This window comes from Hyperolius riggenbachi, chromosome 10 (assembly GCF_040937935.1).
Source record: "Hyperolius riggenbachi isolate aHypRig1 chromosome 10, aHypRig1.pri, whole genome shotgun sequence".
Classification (NCBI taxonomy): Eukaryota; Metazoa; Chordata; class Amphibia; order Anura; family Hyperoliidae; genus Hyperolius; species Hyperolius riggenbachi.
Window position 1 is genome coordinate 27,648,779 of NC_090655.1, and position 26,888 is coordinate 27,675,666.

Sequence of the window (26,888 nt, forward strand, 5' to 3'; positions counted from 1 at the left end):
ATTGAAAGGTTTATATAAAGGTCTATGTAAATTTGGTTTGTTTTATATTGTATTGCTGTTATTGAAATTTTATTTATTTTAATTTAATTTTATTTTTATTTGAAGTTTAAAATGGATTGTGAAAGTATGTGGGGTCCGCAACCCATTCATAAATAGGGGTTAGAATCCCTTTTATATGTAATAGGGCTGATAAGATCTATATATACGTACCTTCCTTACGTTCCTTGGCCCTTATTTACATAATTTTACAGCATAATTGCTGAAAACGTAATGGAATACACTTTACCTTTCCGTGCGCTCCAAGCGGCGGAAGTTAGTGAGTGACGCGGCGGAAATGACGTCGCGCACCCTCTCGATGTTGGTTATTGTGTTGATTCTGTTCCTTATCTTCCGTGCGCTCCAAGTGGCGGAAGTTCGGGGTGGATGCGACGGAAGTGACGTCGCGTTCATATATTCCGATTGATGACGCGCTAAAAGCACCGCTGTTGGACTTATTTATTGTCGGTATTCATTCCACTCGTGTCTGCGAGCCCCTGATGACGCATAAGCGAAACTTGGTCGGGCGGATGCATAGTGGATGGGAAAGCGGCACCCCACTTACTTATTAGACGCGCTGTACTACTGTGGGTCCCTGTCAAAAGGGCCCAGGAGTAAGTATTTTATGTGTACTGGTTTTACTGAATAAATGGCTGTTTTTTAAACGGAGTACACTTAGATGTGTTTTATATTTAATACACACATGCTGGAATTGTCTGCATGCTGAGGAAGGAGGCTGGACATAGCAGCAGAGGACTGGACTGGGAAACAGAGATCGTGGTGACACAGATGTTTACGCTTGAGACCTTATAACTTGGGTCTTAATATCAGCTGGTAAGCCTGCACTTTAAAGGGTGTTGGTGGAGGATTTAAATTGTGAAGTACCTATAGCGCTGAAGTCTTGCTGTTGAAGATTTGTGGAGTCTATCTGAGGACTTTTTGACTTGGCTTGCTTAAGGGACTTTTTGTCTTGGCCCAATTTTTGCGCGGATATAATATACATGCATAAAGATCTGAAAACTGCTGTTCACAAACGCTGTCCATCTAATCTGACTGAGTTGGAGCTGTTTTGCAAAGAAGAATGGGCAAGGATTTCAGTCTCTAGATGTGCAAAGCTGGTAGAGACATACCCTAAAAGACTGGCAGCTGTAGTTGCAGCAAAAGGTGGTTCTACAAAGTATTGACTGAGGGGGCTGAATAATTATGCACACCCCACTTTGCAGTTATTTATTTGTAAAAAATGTTTGGAATCATGTATGATTTTCGTTCCACTTCTCACATGTACACCACTTTGTATTGGTCTTTCACGTGGAATTCCAATAAAATTGATTCAAGTTTGTGGCAGTAATATGACGAATACTTTTGCAAGCCACTGTAACTAAAGATAGATTTTATGACTTGCCTTAGATATCCTATAAAAGTGTTGAAAATCAAGGTATAAAGTTTGAATCGGTTATCACACCACACTGACATGGCTATTCAGTCTCCTATAACAGTTTGAGTTCCAAGAGACTGGAACGTTTCAGGCAGGGGTCACACTTGTCTTTCAGTTTTCTACACTTTTCAGAAAACTGAAAGAAGTGTGGCCCCTGCCTCAGAGTTCTGTGGTAAATTTTACAGTCAGGGCAAGATTAACACCCCCATAGAACAAAGGTACAAAACAATCCAGCACCTTCCCCCCTTCCCCCAATTGTTACAAACTACACCTTCAAGACACGTTCCTATTACACATCTAAAATAAGGAAAGCAAACGTGATCTGCACACCAAGTAGACTGTTGTTTAAGAGTCTATTTGTGTCAGAAAGATACACAGAGGCGCAGTAGAACCCAACACATTTTACAAGCCTGGTACACACACCAAATTTTATTGGCCAATTGTAGCACTTTGATGTAGTATGAGAGCTTATTTAGACAATCTGTTTATAGTTTTCAGTTTGTTGACCCTCATACTGAATGGGAGCGGTAAAACTGGTCAGTGATTGGCAAATCAAAATTAGATGTGTGTATGCACCCTTAAGGTGCCCAGATCGACGAAGAGACAGATATCTCTCTGATCGAATCTGATAGGAAAGAGAACCGAAGGACGATTCCTGATCGATTTCAGCAAGAAATCGCTTTCAGGAATCAGACTAGGTTTATTGCCTCCATGCCCTGGTGCTGCCCCCCCAGCGTAAAATGTGCCACTGCCATGCCCCGTGTATAAATACTTTACCTGGCGGTGTCCACTGCTGTCTCCATCCACTTCTTCACATACACGCGCCCCAGGTGGTTGTCAGAGCGTGTTGGACTAACATACTGCAGCATGTCAGATTTATACATGCAACCAATTTCGCCACAAAATCGGTTGCATCGTCGATCGGGCATGCTCTTGGCTGCACAGATTTTCTTTTGATCCGATTGTTATAGGGACCCTGAGCAGTAGCCTACAATCAAAAATTTCACTTACCTGGGGCTTCCTCCAGCTCACCGTAGGCCGCGAGGTCTCCCGTTGTCCTCCTGGCTCCTCCCTCAGTCCCGCTGGTGGCTCCCGTTACCGGCGACTTCCTGGATCTTGATGCTCGGCGTCATCATGGCGACCAGCGTGACAGTCCTGCGCATGCGTGTTTTTCTAACTCTAAACTGCGCATGCGGGACTGTCACGCCGGCCGTCATGATGACAGGTAGAGACCTGCGTGATGATGCCGAGCGTCAAGATCCAGGAAGAGAGGAGCCAGGAGGATGCCGGGGGACCAAACAGCCAACGGTGGGCTGGAGGAAGTCCCAGGTAGGTAAAATTTTTGATTGTAGGGTACTGCGCAGGGTCCCTATAACAATTGGATGGTCGGTTGGCCTCCAAGTCGCCTGACGCATGGCCACTTTTGTCTTTCTGTATTGCATCCGGTAATGCTGAAAACAGCTGATTTTACTGATCACCTTCCCAAATTCCTATTTAATAAACCGTTTGCCGGACATAAAATTAGGATTACCGACTAGTGAGGTAAATTACCGACTTTTGCGTTAAATGCCTCAAGAAATGTCAAGAAATTGCAATTCACAAAGATTTATGCATTCGGTAAATTGGGCAAAAGTGTTTGATATTTTTCTTCAGCTCTTACCAGCCAATAACCTGCTCTCTCTGTGCAGAAACTTTGACAGACAGCCTTTAGGGAGAATTAAACAAGGAAAAGTGCTGGTACATCTAAAATTAATCTTTATTGGTTCCATGTAAAATTATGGCCAACGTTTCGGAGCCACGTAGGACCCCTTTATCAAGGCAATATTTGGTCGGAGGCAAAGATCTGTCTGCTGCTGTGCAAAAAGGAAGTGGGAGTCTGGCTCCTCCTCACTGGGATCAGCAGCAGGAGCAATACTACCAATGTGATCCAAATAGCCTTTAGGGAGAGCCAGGCAGCCAATAGGGAGAGCCACACAGCCCTGCTTCTCACGCTGATTGGATGCGATGGGGTATCGGGTGGGTCTTCACTCTCACAGACAGGAACAGATTTACAACTCAGAACCCTGTAGGCACAGGTGTTCTAGCACCTTAAAGTGGCACTATGGCGAAAAATTTTAAAATTTAAAATGTGTGCAAGCATAGACACAAAAAAAGTATGTTTTTTTTTTTCCAGAGTAAAATGAGCCATAAATTACTTTTATCCTATGTTGCTGTCACTTACAGTAGGTAGTAGAAATCTGACAGAAGTGACAGGTTTTGGACTAGTTCATCTCTTCATGGGGGATTCTCAGCAAGGCTTTTATTCTTTATAAAGATATTCCCTAAAAAGGATTTAAACAATGATGCTGCCCAGCTTCTCTACTCGCTACACAGTTTTTTGGCAGCTGGACAGAGCAACTGCCATTCACTAAGTGCTTTTGAAAATAATTAAGTCCCTGAGAATCCCCCATGAGGAGATGGGCTAGTCCAAAACCTGTCGCTACTGTCAGATTTCTACTACGTACTGTAAGTGACGGCAACATAGAAGAAAAGTAATTTATGGCTCATTTTACTCTGGAAAAAACGTACTTATTTATTTACGTTTGCACGTATTTTACATTTTACAATTTTTCGCCAAAGTGCCATTTTAAACTCCGCCAAGAAAAATATTCTGAACTTTAATCCCTGCCTTATGTCACTAACTGTCCTTAGGATCTTACACTCCAATCACTGTCTCATATAATCCTCAGTGACATGAGACAAGGATTATGGTGTAAGTGCCTGAGGTCAGTGATCTGAGGAGGAGGGGGCCGCCCCTCCCACATAAAGCGCCTGTAGGCGCATGCCTACAGTGCCTTATAGTAAATCCGGCCCTGCTCACAGATCAGAGGAAGGTGACTTTTTTCTTAGGCTTTTCTGAATCTTTTTAGATGTGAAAATCTGTATTCTGGCATTCGGAAGAGCTCCCCCTGGTGGCTGCAGCACATCTAAAGTGATGTCAGAGATGCACTACAGTGGGTTGCAAAAGTATTCGGCCCCCTTGAAGTTTTCTACATTCTGTCATATTACTGCCACAAACATGAATCAATTTTATTGGAATTCCACGTGAAAGACCAATACATAGAGGGGTACACGTGAGAAGTGGAACGAAAATCATACATTATTCCAAACATTTTTTACAAATAAATAACTGCAAAGTGGTGTGTGCATAATTATTCAGCCCCCTTTGATCTGAGCGGAGTCAGTTGCCTATAGACATTGCCTGATGAGTGCTAATGACTAAATAGAGTGCACCTGTGTGTGATCAAATGTCAGTACAAATACAGCTGCTCTGTGAGGGCCTCAGAGGTTGTCTAAGAGAATATTGGGAGCAACAACCCCGTGAAGTCCAAAGAACACACAAGACAGGTCAGGGATAAAGTTATTGAGAAATGTAAAGCAGGCTTAAGCTACAAAAAGATTTCCAAAACCTTGAACATCCCACGGAGCACTGTTCAAACGATCATTCAGAAATGGAAGGAGTATGGCACAACTGTAAACCTACCAAGACAAGGCCATCCACCTAAACTCACAGGCCGAACAAGGAGAGCGCTGATCAGAAATGCAGTCAAGAGGCCCATGGTGACTCTGGACGAGCTGCAGAGATCTACAGCTCAGGTGGGAGACTCTGTCCATAGGACAACTATTAGTCATGCACTGTACAAAGTTGGCCTTTATGGAAGAGTGGCAAGAAGAAAGGCATTGTTAACAGAAAGCATAAGAAGTCCCGTTTGCAGTTTGCCACAAGCCATGTGGGGGACACAGCAACCATGTGGAAGAAGGTGCTCTGGTCAGATGAGACCAAAATGGAACTTTTTGGCCAAAATGCAAAACGCTATGTGCGACAGAAAACTAACACTGCACATCACTCTGAACACACCATCCCCACTGTCAAATATGGTGGTGGCAGCATCATGCTCAGGGGTGCTTCTCTTCAGCAGGGACAGGGAAGCTGGTCAGAGTTGATGGGAAGATGGACGGAGCCAAATACAGGGCAAACTTGGAAGAAAACCTCTTGGAGTCTGCAAAAGACTTGAGACTGGGGCGGAGGTTCACCTTTCAGCAGGACAATGACCCTAAACATAAAGCCAGGGCTACAATGGAATGGTTTAAAACAAAACATATCCATGTGTTAGAATGGCCCAGTCAAAGTCCAGATCTAAATCCAATCGAGAATCTGTGGCAAGATCTGAAAACTGCTGTTCACAAACGCTGTCCATCTAATCTGACTGAGCTGGAGCTGTTTTGCAAAGAAGAATGGGCAAGGATTTCAGTCTCTATATGTGCAAAGCTGGTAGAGACATACCCTAAAAGACTGGCAGCTGTAATTGCAGCAAAAGGTGGTTCTACAAAGTATTGACTCGGGGCTGAATAATTATGCACATCCTACTTTGCAGTTATTTATTTGTAAAAATGTTTGGAATAATGTATGATTGTCATTCCACTTCTCACATGTACACCACTTTGTATTGGTCTTTCACGTGGAATTCCAATAAAATTGATGCAGTGGCAGTAATGTGACAAAATGTGGAAAACTTCAAGGGGGCCGAATACTTTTGCAACCCACTGTATATGGCAATCCCGATTCATACTTACAGCTCTCTGCCTGCCCGCTGCCCTGCTACACGCTGGTGCCACTTACCGAGCAGGGCTTACTGAATTGAGGCATGTTTGTTCGGTAACTTACCAAACTTCTGCATCATTTGGAAAATCTTTTGTGAATTTGGAAAAAATGTATAAATTACAGACACTGGTATTTTTTACAAAACTAACTTTAGTGAATGCTGTCCGTAATAACTCTTCAAAAAATGTCCATGCTAATGAATTCTGAGTTGATGCAGATATTATGCAAACTTGGAAATGGGCCAATTGGATGCAACAGCCTCTGCATTTGATTAATTTATTACCAAGCTGCATACAATTTGCATCTACACAGTATTATTAGAATCTTACTGACCATCTTTACTGTACACATGGTCAACTGCAAATCACCACACCCATAAATAACCTATCAGATTGCCATATGCCTAGGATGCTTAATTTAAAACCTGTTTATTATTATTATTATTTAGTATTTATATAGCGCCGACATATTACGCAGCGCTGTACAGTGTATATATATATCTTGTTACTAACTGTCCCTCAAAGGAGCTCACAATCTAATCCCTACCATTGCCATATGTCTATATTATGTAGTGTAAGTACTGTAGTCTAGGGCCAATTATTTTTTTAGGGGGAGCCAATTAACTTATCTGTATGTTTTTTGGAATGTGGGAGGAAACCAGAGTGCCCGGAGGAAACCCACGCAGACACGGAGAGAATATACAAACTCTTTGCAGATAGTGCCCTGGCTGGGATTCGAACCAGGGACCCAACGCTGCAAGGCGAGAGAGCTAACCACTATGCCACCGTGCTGCCCACTTTAGGATTTATGTTATTCCAGTACGCTTTTTTTTTTCTTCGCTGCTTACGCCTGTTTTTTTTTTTCCTTTTTTGCGCAGTTTGGGTTTCGTTGGAGAGTGGAAAAGGAAGTGATCTCTGGCAAAGGTATTACTGACTTTTATTACTATTAATGTTGATTTATAAAGCGCCAATATATTCTGTGGTGCTGTACAAAGTAAGAAACGAACATGGGATACACAATAATACAAAGGTGTACACCAATATACAAGATATAAAATTGGTGACAAATGTATAATGAATTCTAAGACACAAAAGGGGGAGAGAGCCCTGCCCTTATAATGGAGTAGGGGGGAAACGAGATGGGGTAGCATACAATAACATACGTAGAGGATATCTAGTAGAAGTGCAACTTGGCTTTAGGACAAAAGAACAATGGCCTAAGGTAGAGCCTATGCTCATAGGAAAAAGTGAGGTTTGAGAGAGCGTTTAAAGAGGAGCTGTTAGGTATAGGGTCTCAGAGAAAAAAAACACATACCGTATATACTCGCAAGCAAGCCGAATTTTTGACCCCCCAAAAGTGGGCCAAAAGTTGGGGGGTCGGCTTGCTTGCGAGTCATGTGTGGGTGGGTGGGTGGATAGGTGCTGTCCCTCCCCGCTCCCCCCGCGGCCACCGCTGCTATTACCTTAGGCGGCGCCGCTGCCTCTATCCCCGTCCTCCTCCGGTAACTCATTCACAGCAGCGCGCCCCCCGCTGCTGTGATGACGCAGGAAACCATAGAGAGCGGTTCCCATAGTAACGGCATCACGCTACAGGAAGCCGCTCTCTATGGTTTCCTCGTCATCACAGCAGCGAGAGGCGCGCTGCTGTGAATGAGTTACTACCGGAGGAGGACGGGGATAGAGGAAGCGGCGCCGCCTGAGGTAATAGCAGCAGCGGCGGCCGCAGGGGGAGCGGGGAGGGACAGCACCTACCCACCCATACTGGGGCATTATGCTAGCTATATGGGGCACTATACTAGCTATAATGGGGCACTATACTAGCTATAATGGGGCACTATACTAGCTATACTGGGGGCACTATACTAGCTATACTGGGGGCACTATACTAGCTATACTGGGGGCACTATACTAGCTATACTGGGGGCACTATACTAGCTATACTGGGGGCACTATACTAGCTATACTGGGGGCACTATACTAGCTATAATGGGGCACTATACTAGCTATACTGGGGGCACTATACTAGCTATACTGGGGGCACTATACTAGCTATACTGGGGGCACTATACTAGCTATACTGGGGGCACTATACTAACTATACTGAGCACTATACTAGCTAAACTGGGGCACTTCACTAGCTATACTGAGCACTATACTAGCTATACTGAGCACTATACTAGCTATACTGAGCACTATACTAGCTATACTGGGGCATTTTACTAGCTATACTGAGTACTACCTACCTATACTGAGCACTATACTAGCTAAACTGGGGCACTTCACTAGCTATAATGAGCACTATACTAGCTATACTGAGCACTATACTAGCTATACTGGGACATACTGGGGGGATCACGCGGCCAGCGTTTCCTACCCCCGGCTTACATGAGGGTCAATCATTTTTTCCTGTTTTTTGGGGTAAAAGTGGGGGGGTCGGCTTACATGCGGGTCGGCTTGCTTGCGAGTATATACGGTATATCAGTAGCTAAATATTAGCTGTACTTACATTACATATGCATTTCACTGTCCACATTTGGATTTCACAGAATTTTTATATAGTATTTGCAGAGAATGATGCTCCTGACAGCTCTTGGCAGGTTCCATGTTTGTCTGTCTTGTATGAAGCCAATTGTGATGTCATATCCTCCCTTACCTTGCTTTCTGATGATTCGACTCACAAAAAAGATCAGGATCAAAGATCCTAATGGTTCATGATCCGAACAACACTACTGTGCAGTGAAATTTTAATTAGCCACGTGGCTAGGAACAATAGCAGACTCATGCAGTATACTCTAACTGAACATGTACTCTAACCGAACATGTGCCCCGTGAACAGCACATTGATTTTTGAATGCTGTGAGTTTTAGGCTGCTGCTACAAGCTGCTGTAACATGAGCCTGTAACTTCCCACTGTGAAAGCAGCCTTAGGGCGGGATAGGGAAATGAAGGGGAGGACCAAGGTAGTGCAGTGGGGAGAAGAAGCAGCCCCAGAATGCTTTGCAGTATCTGTTATGCGTCCTGCCGGCCTCCTTAGGAGCTTGGGAATAAAGAGGCTTGCTGTTCAGCAAACATCAAAGTAAGAGAGATTTTTAACTTCAGTATTGCCTTTTTGGGGAGAATAGAGGTTTAAATTAGCTTTTGCAGCCTGACAGTTACTCTTTAAATATATGAAAGGTTGGATAGACAAAGGCGTTCTTTACTTGGGCCAAATTCTCCATGACTCTACCCTTATACCCTTTTCTACCCTTCAAGAACAATTTTCTCTTACCCCAATTTTCCATTATATGTATATGCAAATTCAACATGCTCTTAGAGCTCAGTTTCCCTCTGGTCTGCCTCACACCGGCGTCTCTTTGATTATGGAAATTCCCGGTACTAAAGACGGCCCTATAAAACATCACATTGGTTGTACATACAATCTACTTTTAGAACACCATATCACTCCTGTAATTGAAAATGCCTTAGCTAAATGGACCCTGTTGGGCATCTCACTAGATGAAGAGGAATGGGAAGACTGCCTTTCAATCCCTCGATTGGTCTCATCCTGTTTAGGGGAGAGGCTCACCCAAATTTATACTCTGCATCAGAGCTAACTTACTGCATCCCGAATTGCTAAATTTTCAACCCTCCACCTCTGTTCTATGTCCTAAATGTTCTACCCCTAACCGCTCCTTTCTACATCTTATGTGGCTCTGCTCTCCCTTGGTTGCCTTCTGGAAACAGGTGACTACCTACATTATATGATGAGTTCTCCAGTAGCTCTGGATGTCAAGCTTTGTATATTAAACGTAATAGATATAGATGTCCCTAAATTTGATAAAGTATTTCTCGCTGAAACCCTTTTTGCTCTTTTTGCTGCTCTTGATTATCTCCAATCCTCCCTATACTAGAGGCCTTGAAATCAAGAGTTTGGAAACACCTCCCTTGCAAAAAACTAATCTACTCTCTCAGAAATTGTTCTACTAAATTTAACAACATTTGGGACAGATGGATCAATCGTTCCTAATGCTATAATACTAATATTTTGTTATCTCGGGAATTGCGACTGATTGCCACAGTATATTTCGCTTCTTTCCCACTGTTATGCTTGTCAATACGTTTTTCTTGAAATATCTGCCATGTTATATTATACTATATTAATAATGTACCTCTGCAAACTATGCTTTATTGTACACTTGTTCAATAAACACTTTTGGTTGATGAAAAAAAAAAGATATCAAAGGTTGGAGAGTGACAAATGTGAATGTGAGGAGGTATTTCTAGAAAAGAACAAAAATGTCTTGTGCGGATCTGAAATTGTGGTTGGTATTTGGAAACTAGTGAGGACATTTTCTGGGGAGAGAGATTGTGGAGAGCTTCGTAGGTTTGGGTTAATAGTTCAAACTGGATACTCTTGTTGATTGGTAGCCATTGAAGAGCTTGACAGAGAGGAGGAGCAGAGGAAGAACGAGAAGAAAGATGAATGAGACGAGCAGCCGAGCTCAGTACAGTTTGGAGCGGTGCCAGTCTGTTAGGTGGAAGTCCACAAAGTAGTATGTTACAATAGCCCAGACTAGATCTTATAAAAGAATGTAGTATTATATTTTAGTTGTGTCCTAAGTAAGAATAGGTTGGATTTAACGTGATAGAGAACACAGTCTTCACTATGGCCCAACAGATGCAGGCGCAGAGCCTTATCCGAGTGCAGAGGCTGTCAGAACATGGGTTATTCTTATACAGATCATATCCAGATGTGGAACGCATTCCAAGATTCATTCACAGGCTAAAAGCAGCATTGCATAGGCATCTGCACACTCATAGAAATTACTTAGACTTCATAAACTTCGTAAAACGGGATTGGGATTGGCAGCGCAGTTTATAGCGGTAGTTTGTTTAGATGTAGCCTCATAAAACATCTGCTGTTGAGTTGGTTGATTAAAACCCGACCGTAACACGTGTGCGTCGTAAACTAACGGCCGTAGAGTTGGCAATCTTCTCCAGCAGTTAATATGTATACCGTCATAATAGATATTCTGAAAGAACAATAGTCTTACCACTACGAGCATTTATTTTTTGTTTTGTTTTGGGTTTTTTTACTTTATGGCTTCTTTATGTGTGAATTACACACACCTGAAGCAAGCATGCAGCTAATCTTGTCAGATTTTTTTTTGTCAGAAACATCTGATCTGCTTACTTGTTCAGGATCTGAGCCTAAAAGTATCAGAGGCAGATGATCAGCAAGACAGCCAAGCAATGTGCATTGTTTAAATTTAAATAAATGTTAGCCTCTATATCCCTCTCTCTTCAGGTTGTCTTCAAAGTGGATCCGAGATGAAAAACGAACTATAACAAGTAACTTGCCTATATATCTTATCTAAAGTTTAGATGGTTTACACAGCAAATCTAGCTGCAAACAGTTTTAATAGAATATGATTATTTATTCCTGTGATACAATGACAGCAGCCATGTTGTTTGTAAACATTACACAGAGGCAGGCTTATCTGTATCTTGAGCCATCAGCCTAATCCCCTCTCCTCCTCCCTCCTCCCCTCTGCCTCTGAAATCAATGGCTAGTAACACCTCCCCCTTCTCCTGCCCAGACTGAGCTCCCATGAGCCCTTGCTACTGCCAAGGCTCTCTGAAACCCTGTGGGCGTGGCTTTTTAGTTTTTAGGGAATTACAGTATTAAAACAAAAACAAAAAATTATTTGACTTGAGGAATGCCCCATAAACAATAGGAAAGGAACACAATTATGCAATGTGTAAAAGTTCCCCTCGGATCCACTTTAAGGGTTGAAAACCTGAGCCTGAAGTTTCGGCCAGTTAGAATGTCACACTGACATGGTTGCTGTGTATTCAGCTCCCATGCAGAGAAATGATGACCTATTGAACCTCTCACCACCGTCATCCTCTATAATAAAACCCTACTGTCTCTACGTCCCATGTCCATGTGTGTGTCCCTACGTGCTACTGCGCATGTGCCGCAGGGACAGCCGTTGGACAGGAGCAGGACAGACTGGGAGCTGGGCGGTCGGGCGCGGGCATGCGCGGTGAATGTGCGGCAGTGGCGGCAGGGACGGTAGGATGGGTGGGAAGGCGGAGGGGAGGGGTTTAAACACAGACCTAGAGCCCGTTTTTAAGCGGGCTTAGGTCTACCAGTGGTAATTTAAATGGTTACACATCTTCTCAGAAGTTTTATGGCCTCTTGTTGCTTTTCAGAAGAGTCCGCCTGCACAGATAGCACAGGTTTATTATCCCTTGCAATGATAAACATATATTCTAGTATACTGCTCCCTCTGTATAAATGACTTGAGAGGCCACATCTGAAGTATGGGATACTGCTGTGGGCACCACACTATATTAACATACTGTTCTAGAACAGATATGGAGGGCAACTTAATTAACCAGGGATGGAAGATCAGAATTAACAATAAAGGTTGGACAAACTGGTCTTAATTAGCTTGGAAAAAAAGACACAGCTAAGGGGTGAACTGATTAACATGTGTAAATACATCAGCTTGGCATGTGAGCTTTTTGTCCATAGCCTTGTACAAAGGACGAGGGAGCATGATCTGTGTATGGAGGAAAAAAGTTTTGCCATCTATTTAGAAAGGGGTTCTTTACTGGAAGAGTTGTTAAAATATGTAATGCATTAACACAAGAAGTAGTTATGGCAAATTTAACCAATTAGCAGCTTAAAGGAAATCTTGTCTGAGATAAGTGCTCTGCTTTTGACCTCAGTCAGCAGAACTCGCTGTGCTGTAAATTCTTGGAATACTTTGAGGTCTCTCTGCTAGCAGAAAATATAGAAACTGAAAGCTGAAGTTTTCTGTTAGTGTCACACTGTCACCCAGTGACAAGTGGCCATAATTACAGCAGTACTAATTATTAGCAAGGCAATTTAGCAAATAAGAAGAAAAAGTGCTAAAAATAAATTGGCCTGGAGCACTTACAAGCCGCTAAATAAATTGGTTGTTAAAGGGGGCTTGGATGCGTTTTTGCATTTAAGAACGTCTATAGCTATATTTATCAGGTAATTCCCAGCAGAATTGATCCACAGATTTTATCTGACTGCCACCTGGAGTTGGAAAGGATTTTTTTTACCCTTTAAGGCCCCATTCACACTTCCAAATTGCAAAACGCCGGCGATTTTTGCTGGCGATTTGTAGGAGTGATTTTTCCACGATTTCACGCGGAAAAATCACTGAACACTGCGGCGATTTTGGTGCGATCGCGTTTAGCGCTTCTATAGCACTGAAACGTGATCGCCTGGAAATCGCCTGAAAATGGTGCAGGCGACGCGTTTGGCGATTTTGCCCGTTTTTGGGCGATTAGCGCAAATCGCCCAAGGAAGAACAGGCCCATAGGGTTTCATTACGCTAGTGCGTTTAAAAAGCGCTAGCGTTTGAGCCTTTTGCCGAAATCGCGGCAAAATGCTCTAGTGTGAATGGGGCCTGAGGCTACAGTTCATCTGTAGCATTGCATTTTTGCGTTAGGAAAATTGCGTGCAAGTTTTCTGATATTGCAAAAACCCATGGAATTTTATATGTGAATTTCCATGTGTGATTGACAAATTGACAAGTTCCTTATCCCTGTAAGAAAACGCATGTGAAAAATCAAATTGTATGCAAATATTCACATACAAAATGTATAAATATGCAGCAGGCTGTCCATTATTTTCTCGCATACAATTGCATGCCAAAATTCCCTACTCTCACTATCATTGCTTTCATAATAGTGCGAATTCTGGTGAGAAAATTAATTGAGAAATCTTACAAGTGGAAACATAAAGATCTTAAGGCACCCCTCACCCTCAGGCATTCTGAGAGACCAGATATATTTTGTACTGGTTTTAGAACTGTAATTCCTCAGAGATCACCTGCCAGTACTAAAGGTGTTGACACCTGTAATAAATGTCAAAATGTAATTCAGGGAGAGTACAGATTTTACAATAAGAAAACACTGACTAAATAATCTATAAATAAATATTGTTAAAAAAAATAAGCATTTTATTCGTAATGTTATTTTCACTACAGTTCCTCTTTTTAAATGTAAAAACTGATCTGTATGTGGCCACCTCTAGAAGTTAAAGGGAAGGTCCGAGCACTAGTGGTGCTCAAATACCCCTTTTCAAAATTCGAGTTAGGTCGAATTCGAATAGTAAATTATTCGAGATCAGTCGAATATTCGAGTCGAATAATTTTTACTATTCGATTCGACCTCGGAATTCGAGCTCATTATTCGAGCTGACTATTCGAAATGGCCTTAAATAGCTTCCAACACTTGTTTTGAGGGTGAATGATGCAAGAAACCTCTTTTTTTCCAAGTAACAACAGCAAGTGATTATGTGGGGATGTTCCTTTAAAAAAAAAAAGTTGAAAAGAGAAGTTGTGTCCAGAAATTTGTTCAGTACTGTATATACTTCTTCTTCTTCTTCTTTATCTTCTATATCTTCTTCTTCTATATCTTCTTCTTCTATATCTTCTTCTTCTATATCTTCTATATCTTCTTCTTTTATATTGTCTTCTTCTTCTTCTTCTTCATCTTCTTCATCATCATCTTCTTCTTCTTCTTCATCTTCTTTTTCTTCATCTTCTTCATCTTCTTCTTCATCTTCTTCTTCATCTTCTTCATCTTCTTCTTCATCTTCTTCATCTTCTTCATCTTCTTCTTCATCTTCTTCATCTTCTTCTTCTTCTTCTTCTTCTTCTTCTACATCTACTTCATCTTCAACTTCTTCATCTTCTTCTTCTTCTTCATCTTCTTCATCTTCTTCATCTTCTTCATCATCATCTTCTTCTTCTTCTTCATCATCTTCATCTTCTTCTTCTTCATCTTCTTCTTCTTCTTCATCTTCTTTTTCTTCATCTTCTTCATCTTCTTCTTCTTCATCTTCTTCATCTTCTTCTTCTTCTTCTACATCTACTTCATCTTCAACTTCTTCATCTTCTTCTTCTTCTTCATCTTCTTCTTCTTCTTCATCTTCTTCATCATCTTCATCTTCTTCATCATCTTCATCTTCTTCATCTTCTTCATCTTCTTCTTCTTCATCTTCTTCTTCTTCATCTTCTTCTTCTTCATCATCTTCATCTTCTTCATCTTCTTCTTCTTCTTCATCTTCTTCATCTTCTTCTTCTTCATCTTCTTCATCTTCTTCTTCTTCATCATCTTCATCTTCTTCTTCATCTTCTTCTTCTTCATCATCTTCATCTTCTTCTTCTTCATCTTCTTCATCTTCTTCTTCTTCATCTTCTTCTTCTTCTTCTTCTTCTTCTTCTTCTTCTACATCTACTTCATCTTCAACTTCTTCATCTTCTTCTTCTTCTTCATCTTCTTCTTCTTCATCTTCTTCTTCTTCATCATCTTCATCTTCTTCTTCTTCATCTTCTTCATCGTCTTCTATATCGTCTTCTTCTTCACTTATTTCTCTTTTCAAATTTTTTTTTAAAGAAATGCAGCAGCTATTTTTGAGCGTAACAAATAGCTGGTGGCGCACGCATGTTGGAAGCGCCATTGTATGTGCTCCCTGGCAGTGGAAACACACAGACAGCAGGAGGTAAATTCAGCAGCAGGAGGAGGAGGATGAGTGTGTGGCAGCAGGCAGTCAATGAGGCAGGCAGCGTGACATAATAGCCCTGGTACCTAGCGGTGATACCAGGGCTGTAAATAAACACAGCAGGCAGGAGGTCCCAGACAGCGGTCGTGCAGCCCACATTGTGTCCAATACACAACTGGGACAACACAGTTTTCAACCCGGGCACCTCAGAAAAATTAAACCTTTTTTTTTTTTTTTTTTTTATGGTTTTGTAGTTTTGGTTTTACAACTAATTACACAGATATAGCTATTTTTTGACGTAATAGCTGGTGGCAGAGTGGCAGCAGAAGGTAAATCTGTGTACCCTGGCGTTGGGAAACACAGACAGACAGACAGCAGCAGCAGCAGCAGGAGGAATGGAGGAGTAATGTGAGCAGCTATTGTTTGACGTAATAGCTGGTGGCAGAGTGGCAGCAGAAGGTAAATCTGTGTACCCTGGCGTTGGGAAACACAGACAGACAGCAGCATCATCAGGAGGAATGGAGGAGTAGTGTGAGTGTGGCAGCAGGCAGGCAGCGTGACATAATAGCCCTGGTACCTAGCGGTGATACCAGGGCTGTAAATAAACACAGCATGCAGGAGGTCCCAGACAGCGGTCGTGCAGCCCACATCGTGTCCAATACACAACTGGGACAACACAGTTTTCAACCCGGGCACCTCAGAAAAATTAAACCTTTTTTTTTTTTTATGGTTTTGTAGTTTTGGTTTTACAACCAATTACACAGATATAGCTATTTTTTGACGTAATAGCTGGTGGCAGAGTGGCAGCAGAAGGTAAATCTGTGTACCCTGGCGTTGGGAAACACAGACAGACAGACAGCAGCAGCAGCAGCAGGAGGAATGGAGGAGTAATGTGAGCAGCTATTGTTTGACGTAATAGCTGGTGGCAGAGTGGCAGCAGAAGGTAAATCTGTGTACCCTGGCGTTGGGAAACACAGACAGACAGCAGCATCATCAGGAGGAATGGAGGAGTAGTGTGAGTGTGGCAGCAGGCAGGCAGCGTGACATAATAGCCCTGGTACCTAGCGGTGATACCAGGGCTGTAAATAAACACAGCAGGCAGGAGGTCCCAGACAGCGGTCGTGCAGCCCACATTGTGTCCAATACACAACTGGGACAACACAGTTTTCAACCCGGGCACCTCAGAAAAATTAAACCTTTTTTTTTTTTTTATGGTTTTGTAGTTTTGGTTTTACAACTAATTACACAGACAGATATAGCTATTGTTTGACGTAATAGCTGGTGGCAGAGTGGCAGCAGAAGGTAAATCTGTGTACCCTGGCGTTGGGAAACACAGACAGCAGCATCATCAGGAGGAATGGAGGAGTAGTGTGAGTGTGGCAGCAGGCAGGCAGCGTGACATAATAGCCCTGGTACCTAGCGGTGATACCAGGCCGTAAATGAACACAACAGGAGGTCCCAGACAGCGGTCGTGCAGCCCACATCGTGTCCAATACACAACTGGGACAACACAGTTTTCAACCCGGGCACCACAGAAAAATTAAACCTTTTTTTTTTTTTTTTTTATGGTTTTTTGGTTTTGTTTGTAAAACAAATTACACAGATATATAGCTATTGTTTGACGTAATAGCTGGTGGCAGAGTGGCAGCAGAAGGTAAATCTGTGTACCCTGGCAGTGGGAAACACAGACAGACAGCAGAAGGGCAGTACACAGCAGCCCACTGTAGGTGTAAAATGTGTGGCTGCAGGCGACGTAATAGTCAAAGTGAACCAGGCTGGCTTAGTGAGCAGGAGCCAGGAGGTGGTAAAGGGTGGTAAGGCACATTAACGATGGTTCTTAGCCAGTTCATGTCCCCCTCTCGCCGACAACAGGGGCCAGGAACTCGCCTTCCACCCACGCCTGGTTCATCTTGAGAAACGTCAGTCTGTCCACAGACTTGTGAGACAGACGTGAGCGTTTCTCGGTGACCACACCACCAGCTGCACTGAAGCAGCGCTTGGACAGCACGCTGGAAGGGGGGCAGGACAGCACTTCCAGGGCGTACTGCGCCAGCTCGCTCCAGATCTCCAGGCGCTTGACCCAATACTCCATGGGATCAACAGGGGCATCGCTGTCAAGCCCGCTGTAGGACCCCATGTAGTCAGCCACCATGCGGGTCAGGCGCTGGCTGTGACCGGTGGAGGATGCTGCTGCATGCACCTCCTCTCTAGTCACTGCTGCCGGAGCCTCTACAGTCCTGTAGAGCTCGTGGCTGAGAGACAGCAGGTCTGTGGGGCACTTGCTGCTGGATGCAGGCACCTGCTGCTGCCTCTGTGCTGGCTGCTGGACAGTGGGGGTGGAAGGCTGGGGGAAGGCTTCCTCCAAGCGCTCAACAAGGGCCTGCTGCAAGCTCCTTATTTGTTGCGCTGGGTCTCCTCCTGCAGGCGGCAGGAACTGGCTCAACTTCCCCTTGAGGCGTGGGTCCAACATCATGCTGATCCAGATGTCCTCCCTCTGCTTCATCTGGATCACCCTGGGGTCTCTGCGCAGGCACGTCAGCATGTGCGCTGCCATTGGGAAGAGGCGGGCCACGTCTGCTGGCACATCGACGGCAGTGCTGCTGTCCTCATCCTCCTCCTCTGCCTCGTCAGCCTCATCCTCTCTCCACCCCCGCACCAACTCAGCTGCACTGTGCTGATCCCCCTCATCAGCAGCAAGGTCAGGGACCTCCACCAAGTCCTCCTCCTCCTCCCCCTCAGAGGTGGACTGTGCAGCTGCTTGCCGCTCCTGCTGGTCCAAGGCTGCCGCTCCCTGTTCCAGCAAAGCATCGAGGGCCCTGTTCAGCAGACAAACCAGGGGCACCCACTCGCAGACCATAGCATGGTCCCTGCTCACCATGTTAGTGGCCTGCAGAAAGGGAGCCAGCACTAAGCACACCTGCTGCATGTGCCTCCAGTCATCATCGGGGACGATGGACGGGATGTTGCTGGTCTTGTCCCTTCTCTGAGCGGCGGAAACAGTGGCCAGGGCAAGGTACTGTTTGACAGCGCGCTTCTGTTCAACCAGACGCTCCAACATCGCCAGGGTGGAGTTCCAGCGAGTCGGAACGTCAAGGATCAGCTGATGGCGTGGCAGATCCAGCTCCTTTTGCACGTCTTCCAGGCTCGCACAGGCTGCAGCCGAGTGCCGGAAGTGACGCTCAACGTTCCTTGCCGTTTCCAGCAGTTCGCCCATCCCCTGGTAGGTGCGCAAGAACTTCTGCACCACCAGGTTCAGCACGTGGGCAAGACAGGGGATGTGGGTCAGGTTTCCCCTGTCTATTGCGGCAACCAGATTGGCCCCATTGTCGGCCACCACCTCTCCGACTCTGAGGCCTCTGGGGGTCAGCCAAATCCTCTCCTGCTCCTGGAGTTTGGCCAACACATGGGTTGCCGTCAGCTTGGTCTTCCCAAGGCTGACCAAGTGCAGCAGCGCTTGGCAGTGGCGGGCCTTCACGCTGCTGCTGAGGCGGGGGGTTTGGCCAGGTGTGCCGGAGGATGGCAGAGGATCGGAGGAACCTGCTGCAGTTCCCCTGACCCTGCGGGGTGGCACCACCCACTGTGTTGCTGCTGCTGCTGCTGCTGTGCCCGCTGCTGCTCTCCCATCCTCACCCCCTTCCACCAAGCTGACCCAGTGGACAGTGAAGGACAGGTAGCGGCCTGTCCCGAAGCGGCTGCTCCAGGAGTCCATGGTGACGTGGACCCTTTCACCAACCGCGTGCTCCAGCCCTCGCTCCACATTGGCCATCACAAAGCGGTGCAGTGCAGGAATGGCCTTGCGGGAGAAAAAGTGTCTGCTGGGGAGCTGCCAGTCTGGGGCTGCGCAAGCAAGCAGCGCACGAATGTCGCTCCCCTCCTGCACGAGCGTGTACGGCAGGAGTTGGGAGCACATGGCCCGTGCCAGCAAGCCGTTCAGCTGCCGCACGCGACGGCTGCTGGGAGGCAGAGCCCTAACCACCCCCTGGAAGGACTCGCTCAAAAGGCTCTGGCGTGGCCTTTTGCTGGCACGGGAATCAGCAGACACAGCGGAGGAGGCCACTGAGGACTGGCTGCCAAAACAGGCCTCAGTGTCGGCGGCAGGAGTTGCAGAGGGGGGAGGAGCAGTGCGTTTCCGCACTCCTGCTGGAGGAGCAGGAGGGCGGGTGGCTGCTGTTGCTGCTGCTGCTGAAGGCTGTGCAGTGATGGGTGTGGTGCCACTGCCAGCACCAGATGCCTTCAGCCTCTGGAACTCCTGATGCTGGTGGAAATGTTTCGCAGCAAGGTGGTTGATGAGCGAGCTGGTGCAGAACTTTAAGGGGTCTGCACCTCTGCTCAACTTCCGCTGACAGTGGTTGCAAGTGGCGTACTTGCTGTACACTGTGGGCATGGTGAAAAAGCGCCAGATTGGTGACAGAAACATCCCCCTACGGCATGGAAGCGCTGCTGCCTGTCTCCCTGTGGTGGTTTGGGGGGGGGCTTGGGGGGCTTGGGTGCGGCTGGTGGTGGTACTGGCAGATGCTGCTGCTGCTGCTGCTGAGCCTGAGACACCAGCAGGCTGTGGGACCTGCCTACTGCTGCTGCCAATGCTTGCAATGATGCGACTCCTTGCAAGGCCCACAAGAGCATCCTCCTCCTCAGAGCTGCTGAGGACGACATCCCCTGGAGGTGGTGGCACCCAGTCTCTGTCTGTCACCGGGTCATCAACATCCTCCCCCTCCTGAAACATGTCCTGCTGGGATGAGGACCCCCCAAACTCCTCTCCTGATGCATGGATGGGCTGCTTGACTGTCGCCACAGTCTTGCTGTCCAATCCCTCATCCCCCAAAGTGCCCATCAGCATCTCCTCCTCAAGATCGCCAACAACAGCAGACAATTTACTCATGATGCCTGGGGTCAAAAGACTGCTGAATGACAGGTCGGCGAGTGACGGTGAACTGGCCTCCTCCCCAGACCCTGCTGGGCGGCTGCTGCGAACAGGGGTGGTGGTGGTGAGGGTGGAGGCCACAGATGCAGAGCTGATGGCGGGCTGCTCATCCTCCGTCATGAGTTGCACCACAGTGTCTGCATGCTTTTCCTCAATGGGACGTTTCCGACCCGGCTGGAGGAAAATCGGAGCAGGTGCTACACGCTGCTGCTGCTGTGTCTCTGCAGCGTGAGTTGCAGATGCTCCTGCTGGGCGGCGCCCAAGGCGTCCACGGCCAGTGGCTATGGGAGGAATGTTAGCCACTGACGCTGCTGCTGCGGAACTGTGCATGGTGGCGCGCCCGCGCCCGCGGCTTGCCACAATGCTGCTCCCTCTCCTCCTGATTCCCTTGCTGCCCTTCCCCTTGCCCAAACCGCGCTGGCTGCCACTTCCAGACATCTTCGATGTTTTGGGCGTATAGACAAAAGTTTTTTAAAAGGGCGGGTGAAAAGTGGGGTACTTTAATGGAGTGGGTTGGTGGGTGAGGTGACTGAGTGAGTGTCCCTAGTACAGTAAGTAAGTAGTAACAGTCAGGAAGTACAACTAGCAGTTACAACTTACAATAATCAGTAGTAATCACAAGTAAATTTAGTGTGTGTACACTACAGACAGTGAGTGCACGCACGCGCAAACACGCGCAGGAGCTAGCCTATGAACAGTGACTGAGTGAGTGTCCCTAGTACAGTAAGTAAGTAAGTAGTAACAGTCAGTAAGTACAACTAACTAATTACAATAATCAATCAGTTATCAGAAGGAAATAGAGTGTGTGTAGTGTGTACACAGACAGTGAGTGCACACACGCAGGAGCTAGTAGCCTATGAACAGTGACTGAGTGTCCGAGACTCCTAGTACAGTAAGTAGTAACAGTGAGTACAACTAACTAATTACAATATTCAATTACAATAATCAATCAGTTATCAGAACTTGGAAATAGAGTGTGTGTAGTGTGTACACAGACAGTGAGTGCACACACGCAGGAGCAGCTAGTAGCCTATAAACAGTGACAGTGAGTGTCCTAGTACAGTTACAGTATATAACTACAATACTAATACAATCAGTAGTAAAGGACAGCAGAAATACTGGTATCAGGGGCGTAGGATTAGACCCTGCAGCCCCTGCAGTTGCAGGGGGGCCCCTAGCAAGTCAGGGGCCCGGAGGAGGAAAGGCTGTCACCAAAGGCGTACCTGCCGGGGATGCGACTCTCTCAGCCGCAGGGGGGCCCGGCCGCCCGGGGCTGCTCTCTGGTGCCCGCTCACTGTGCGTGGGGGGAGCGCTGCTCTGGACCCCCCAGCAAGGTGCTCAACAGGCCGCAGCGTCTAATAGACGCTGCGCCAGTTCATTCCCCGCAGCCCCGCTCCACCAGCAGCCTGCATAGTCTCCGGCAGGCAGAGCAGGGCTACGGCAAGATGGCCGCCGAAGAAGCCCTACACTGGAGACTATTTGTGTCTCTAGTACAGGGCTTCGGCAGCCATCTTGCCGTAGCCCTGCACTCTGCCTGTCAGCGTGGGAGATGTGCTGCAGGAGGACTCGGGGAGCTGCGAGCCAGATGCCGGGAGAGGAGAAGACTTCTGTCAGGTAAGTGAATTGGTTTTTTTTCACAGGTGCATTTTTTTTTCTAGTGTCTGCTGCCTACATTGTGATTTTCTGGTCACTGCTGCCCACATTGTGATTTTCAGGTGTCTGCTGCCCACATTGCGATTTTCTGGTGTCTGCTGCCCACATTATGATTTTCTGGTGTCTGCTGCCCACATTATGATTTTCTGGTCACTGCTGCCCACATTGCGATTTTCTGGTGTCTGCTGCCCACATTATGATTTTCTGGTGTCTGCTGCCCACATTACGATTTTCTGGTCACTGCTGCCCACATTGCGATTTTCTGGTCACTGCTGCCCACATTACGATTTTCTGGTGTCTGCTGCCCACATTGCGATTTTTCTGGTGTCTGCTGCCCACATTGCGATTTTCTGGTCACTGCTGCCCACATTGCGATTTTCTGGTGTCTGCTGCCCACATTGCGATTTTCTGGTGTCTGCTGCCCACATTACGATTTTCTGGTCACTGCTGCCCACATTGCGATTTTCTGGTCACTGCTGCCCACATTGCGATTTTCTGGTGTCTGCTGCCCACATTAGGATTTTCTGGTGTCTGCTGCCCACATTACGATTTTCAGGTGTCTGCTGCCCACATTACGATTTTCAGGTGTCTGCTGCCCACATTACGATTTTCAGGTGTCTGCTGCCCACATTAGGATTTTCTGGTGTCTGCTGCCCACATTGCGATTTTCTGGTGTCTGCTGCCCACATTGCGATTTTCTGGTGTCTGCTGCCCACATTACGATTTTCAGGTGTCTGCTGCCCACATTGTGATTTTCAGGTGTCTGCTGCCCACATTACGATTTTCTGGTCACTGCTGCCCACATTGCGATTTTCTGGTCACTGCTGCCCACATTGCGATTTTCAGGTGTCTGCTGCCCTCATTACGATTTTCAGGTGTCTGCTGCCCACATTACGATTTTCAGGTGTCTGCTGCCCACATTACGATTTTCAGGTGTCTGCTGCCCACATTGCGATTTTCAGGTGTCTGCTGCCCACATTGCGATTTTCTGGTGTCTGCTGCCCACATTACGATTTTCTGGTGTATGCTGCCCACATTAGGATTTTCTGGTGACTGCTGCCCACATTGCGATTTTCTGGTGACTGCTGCCCACATTGCGATTTTCTGGTGACTGCTGCCCACATTGCGATTTTTCTGGTGACTGCTGCCCACATAAGGATTTTCTGGTGACTGCTGCCCACATTAGGATTTTCAGGTGTCTGCTGCCCACATTACGACATTCTGGTGACTGACTGCTGCCCACATTAGGATTTTCTGGTGACTGCTGCCTACATTACAATATTCTGGTGACTGCTGCCCACATTAGGATTTTCTGGTGACTGATGCCCACATTGCAATTTTCTGGTGACTGCTGCCCACATGGCGATTTTCTGGTGACTGCTGCCCACATTGCGATTTTCTGGTGAACTCTGCCCACATTACGATTTTCTGGCCCACATTACGATTTTCTGGTGAACACTGCCCACGTTACGATTGTCTGGTGAATGCTGTCCACATTACGATTTTCTGGTGAACGCTGCCCACATTACGATTTTCTGGCCCACATTACGATTTTCTGGTGAACACTGCCCAAGTTACGATTGTCTGGTGAATGCTGTCCATGTTACAATTTTCTGGTGAACTCTGCCCACATTACGATTTTCTGTCCCACATTACGATATTCTGGTGAACGCTGCCCACATTACGATTGTCTGGTGAATGCTGCCCACGTTACAATTTTCTGGTGACTGCTGCTCACGTTACTATTTTCTGGTGACTGGTGCCCACATTACGATTTTCTGGTGAACTCTGCCCACATTATGATTTTCTAAAGGCCCACATTACGATTTTCTGGTGAACTCTGCCCACATTACGATTTTCTGGCCCACATTACGATTGTCTGGTAAAATGCTGCCCACTTTACAATTAATTTACAGTGAAACGCTGCCCCATTACGATTATTTGGCACCTATGGGGGGGGGCCCATCCAAATATTCGCAGGGGGGCCCAGTGATTTCTAGTTACGCCCCTGACTGGTATAGAATAGAGAGAAATAAACAGAGGACAGGAGGACAGCTGCCCACACAGGCAGGCCCTGAGGCCTAAAGCTGTAAGCCTGCAGCAGCTGTGTCTGTCTCTATGTAACACAAAAGCTACTAACTAAAATACAATGTCTAACTAACTAACAACAATATAGGTGTGTATAGGAGGTGTATGTGAGCAAAAACGCTAGGTAAATGACCACAATAGAGCACTTGCTAAGCCAAAGCACAAAGGAGCAACTCTCTCTCTATGCAAGTCTCAGGCAAGGACGGAGAAACGGAACATGGCGGCCGCTATTTATAGGGTAGGGGCTGGCCAGGGTCCCCCTCTGTGATTGGCTGCCGTCAGAGGGCCTGGGAGCCCTCTGATTGGCTCTAAGGACATCAATCTGGGCTATGACGCTATTCGAGCTCGGTACCGAGCTCGAATAGCGCCGTTTGCTCGAATAGCTCGAATAGTGAATGGGCTATTCGAGTGTACGCGAATAGCCCATCCGAATAGCTGCAGCTATTCGGAGCTCGAATACCGAGCTCGAATAGCTGAAAAAGAGCTCGAATATTCGAGCTACTCGAATATTCGAGCTCTGCTGAGCACCACTGCCGAGCACCACAAAAATAAAAAATCCACTTACCTCGGGCTTCCTCCAGCCCCCTGCATCCCTCCTGTGCCCTCGCCGCAGCTCCTGTGGCTCCCGGTCCCCTCCGGTGCAGATGCCGAACTCACCAGGTCGGCATCTGGGTTGGCTTCTCCTGAGCTCCAGCCTGCGGCTCACTGGTCGCGCTGACATCATCTGGACTGTACTGCGCCTGTGCAGTACAGTCCGGATGATGTCAGTGCTACTCTGAGAGCCGATCGCGCAGGCGCAGTGGGGCTCTTGCGCCGGAGGGGATACCGGCGGTGAGCGGAGCTGCGGTGAGGGCACAGGATGGCTGGCAGGGGCCGGAGGAAGCCCCAGGTAAGTGTTTTTTTTTTATTTTTAGCATGCTCAGATGTGTCCTTTTAAGAAGTGAGCATCTTTTTTAGTTTTGCTTTTTTTGTGCCTTGTGGAACCAATAAATAGAACAGCACATGTAGTGCATTAAAAGCGGGTTTAATAAATACGTTTCTAGTCTTATACGTTTCTAGCCTAATTTGAAGCAGTGAATTCTCAGCTCCGCTGGTTCTAAAGCACGCCATATGCGGTGTTGACACCAGAGGGCGCAGCAGTCCTGTCTCTGTATTGATGTGCTGACACACTTTTTACTGTTCACAAGAAAGAATTCTGTACTATATAGTGTATCTAAAATCATCCATAGGAAGAAGAGAGAATGTAGGACATATTCTGAATGCAGGAATGCTCATGGTACATGGGGGGGGGGGGGGGGGGGGGGGATAGATTGACCCATGGAACACCAATGGTGTTATGTCCTACCTGTATTTCTCTTAGTAAAACACTCCCCGTGCTTCCCTGTATGGGAGAAATATCTGTAGTCTTACACCTAATACTGCTGGAGAAAATGCATGTATTTATACAGCGCTGACATGACATCTTCTGCAGCACATTACAGAGTACATAGTCATGTCACTGACTGTCCTCAGAGGAGCTCACACTCTAATCCTACCATAGTCATAGTCTAATGTCCTACCATATTATTATTATTATTATGTATTTATATAGCAGTGACATCATCTGCAGCACTTTACAGATTACATAGTCATGTCACTGACTGTCCTCAGAGGAGCTCACACTCTAATCCTACCACAGTCATAGTCTAATGTCCTCCCATATTATTATTATGTATTTATATAGCAGTGACATCATCTGCAGCACTGTACAGAGTACATAGTCATGTCACTGACTGTCCTCAGAGGAGCTCACACTCTAATCCTACCATAGTCATAGTCTAATGTCCTCCCATATTATTATTATGTATTTATATAGCAGTGACATCATCTGCTGCACTTTACAGAGTACATAGTCATGTCACTGACTGTCCTCAGAGGAGCTCACAATCTAATCGCCAACATAGTTTATCGCTCTACTACAGTCTAAAGACAAATTTTGGTGAAGCGGTTAACTCATTAGTAGGTGTTATGGGATGTGGGAAGAACTGGATTGTGCTACAGTAAAAGAATAAAATGTATATATGAACATACAATATATTTATTAATTTCTAGAGAATGAGTACACAACATTGGGAATAATCAGCTTAGCTGTGCATTGCCCTTGCTGTGTGGCTCTACAAAAGCCGGCCATACGCGCATCGATTTTTACGAGCAGATTCAATCACCGCAATCGAATATGCCGTTAACTGCTATGCAACGAGCAGCATCGATCATAGTTTTGATCATTTGCACAATAAATGATCCAATTTAAAATAGAACTGTACGGTAAATTTCAGTTTATACACAGAGGGTGAGCGGTGGTAGATCGACAGCCCATAGTGTTTGATAAAACTGATTTAATAATGAAATCTGTTAAAAATATGTTTTTCTTTCTAGCTCACTCTTTCTTCCTTTTTTTTTTTCTCTTTCCTTCCTTCTTTTGTTCTTTCCCTTTCTCTCTTTTTCTCCTTTCTTTCTTCTTTCTTTCTTTCTTTCTTTCTTTCTTTCTTTCTTTCTTTCTTCTTCTTTCTTTCTTTCTTTCTTTCTTTCTTTCTTTCTTT

The 26,888-nt window shown here is 45.9% G+C and overlaps 1 protein-coding gene across 1 annotated transcript in view; it reads left to right on the top strand.

Moving 5' to 3' along the window:
* LOC137533817 (protein FRA10AC1) overlaps positions 1–26,888 on the top strand; it is a 147,876-nt gene that overhangs the window by 59,114 nt on the left and 61,874 nt on the right. Inside the window, exon 8 of the mRNA XM_068255068.1 lies at positions 6,991–7,036. Within this exon, the coding sequence (XP_068111169.1) occupies positions 6,991–7,036 (46 nt within the window). The remainder of the gene's footprint in view (positions 1–6,990; positions 7,037–26,888) is intronic.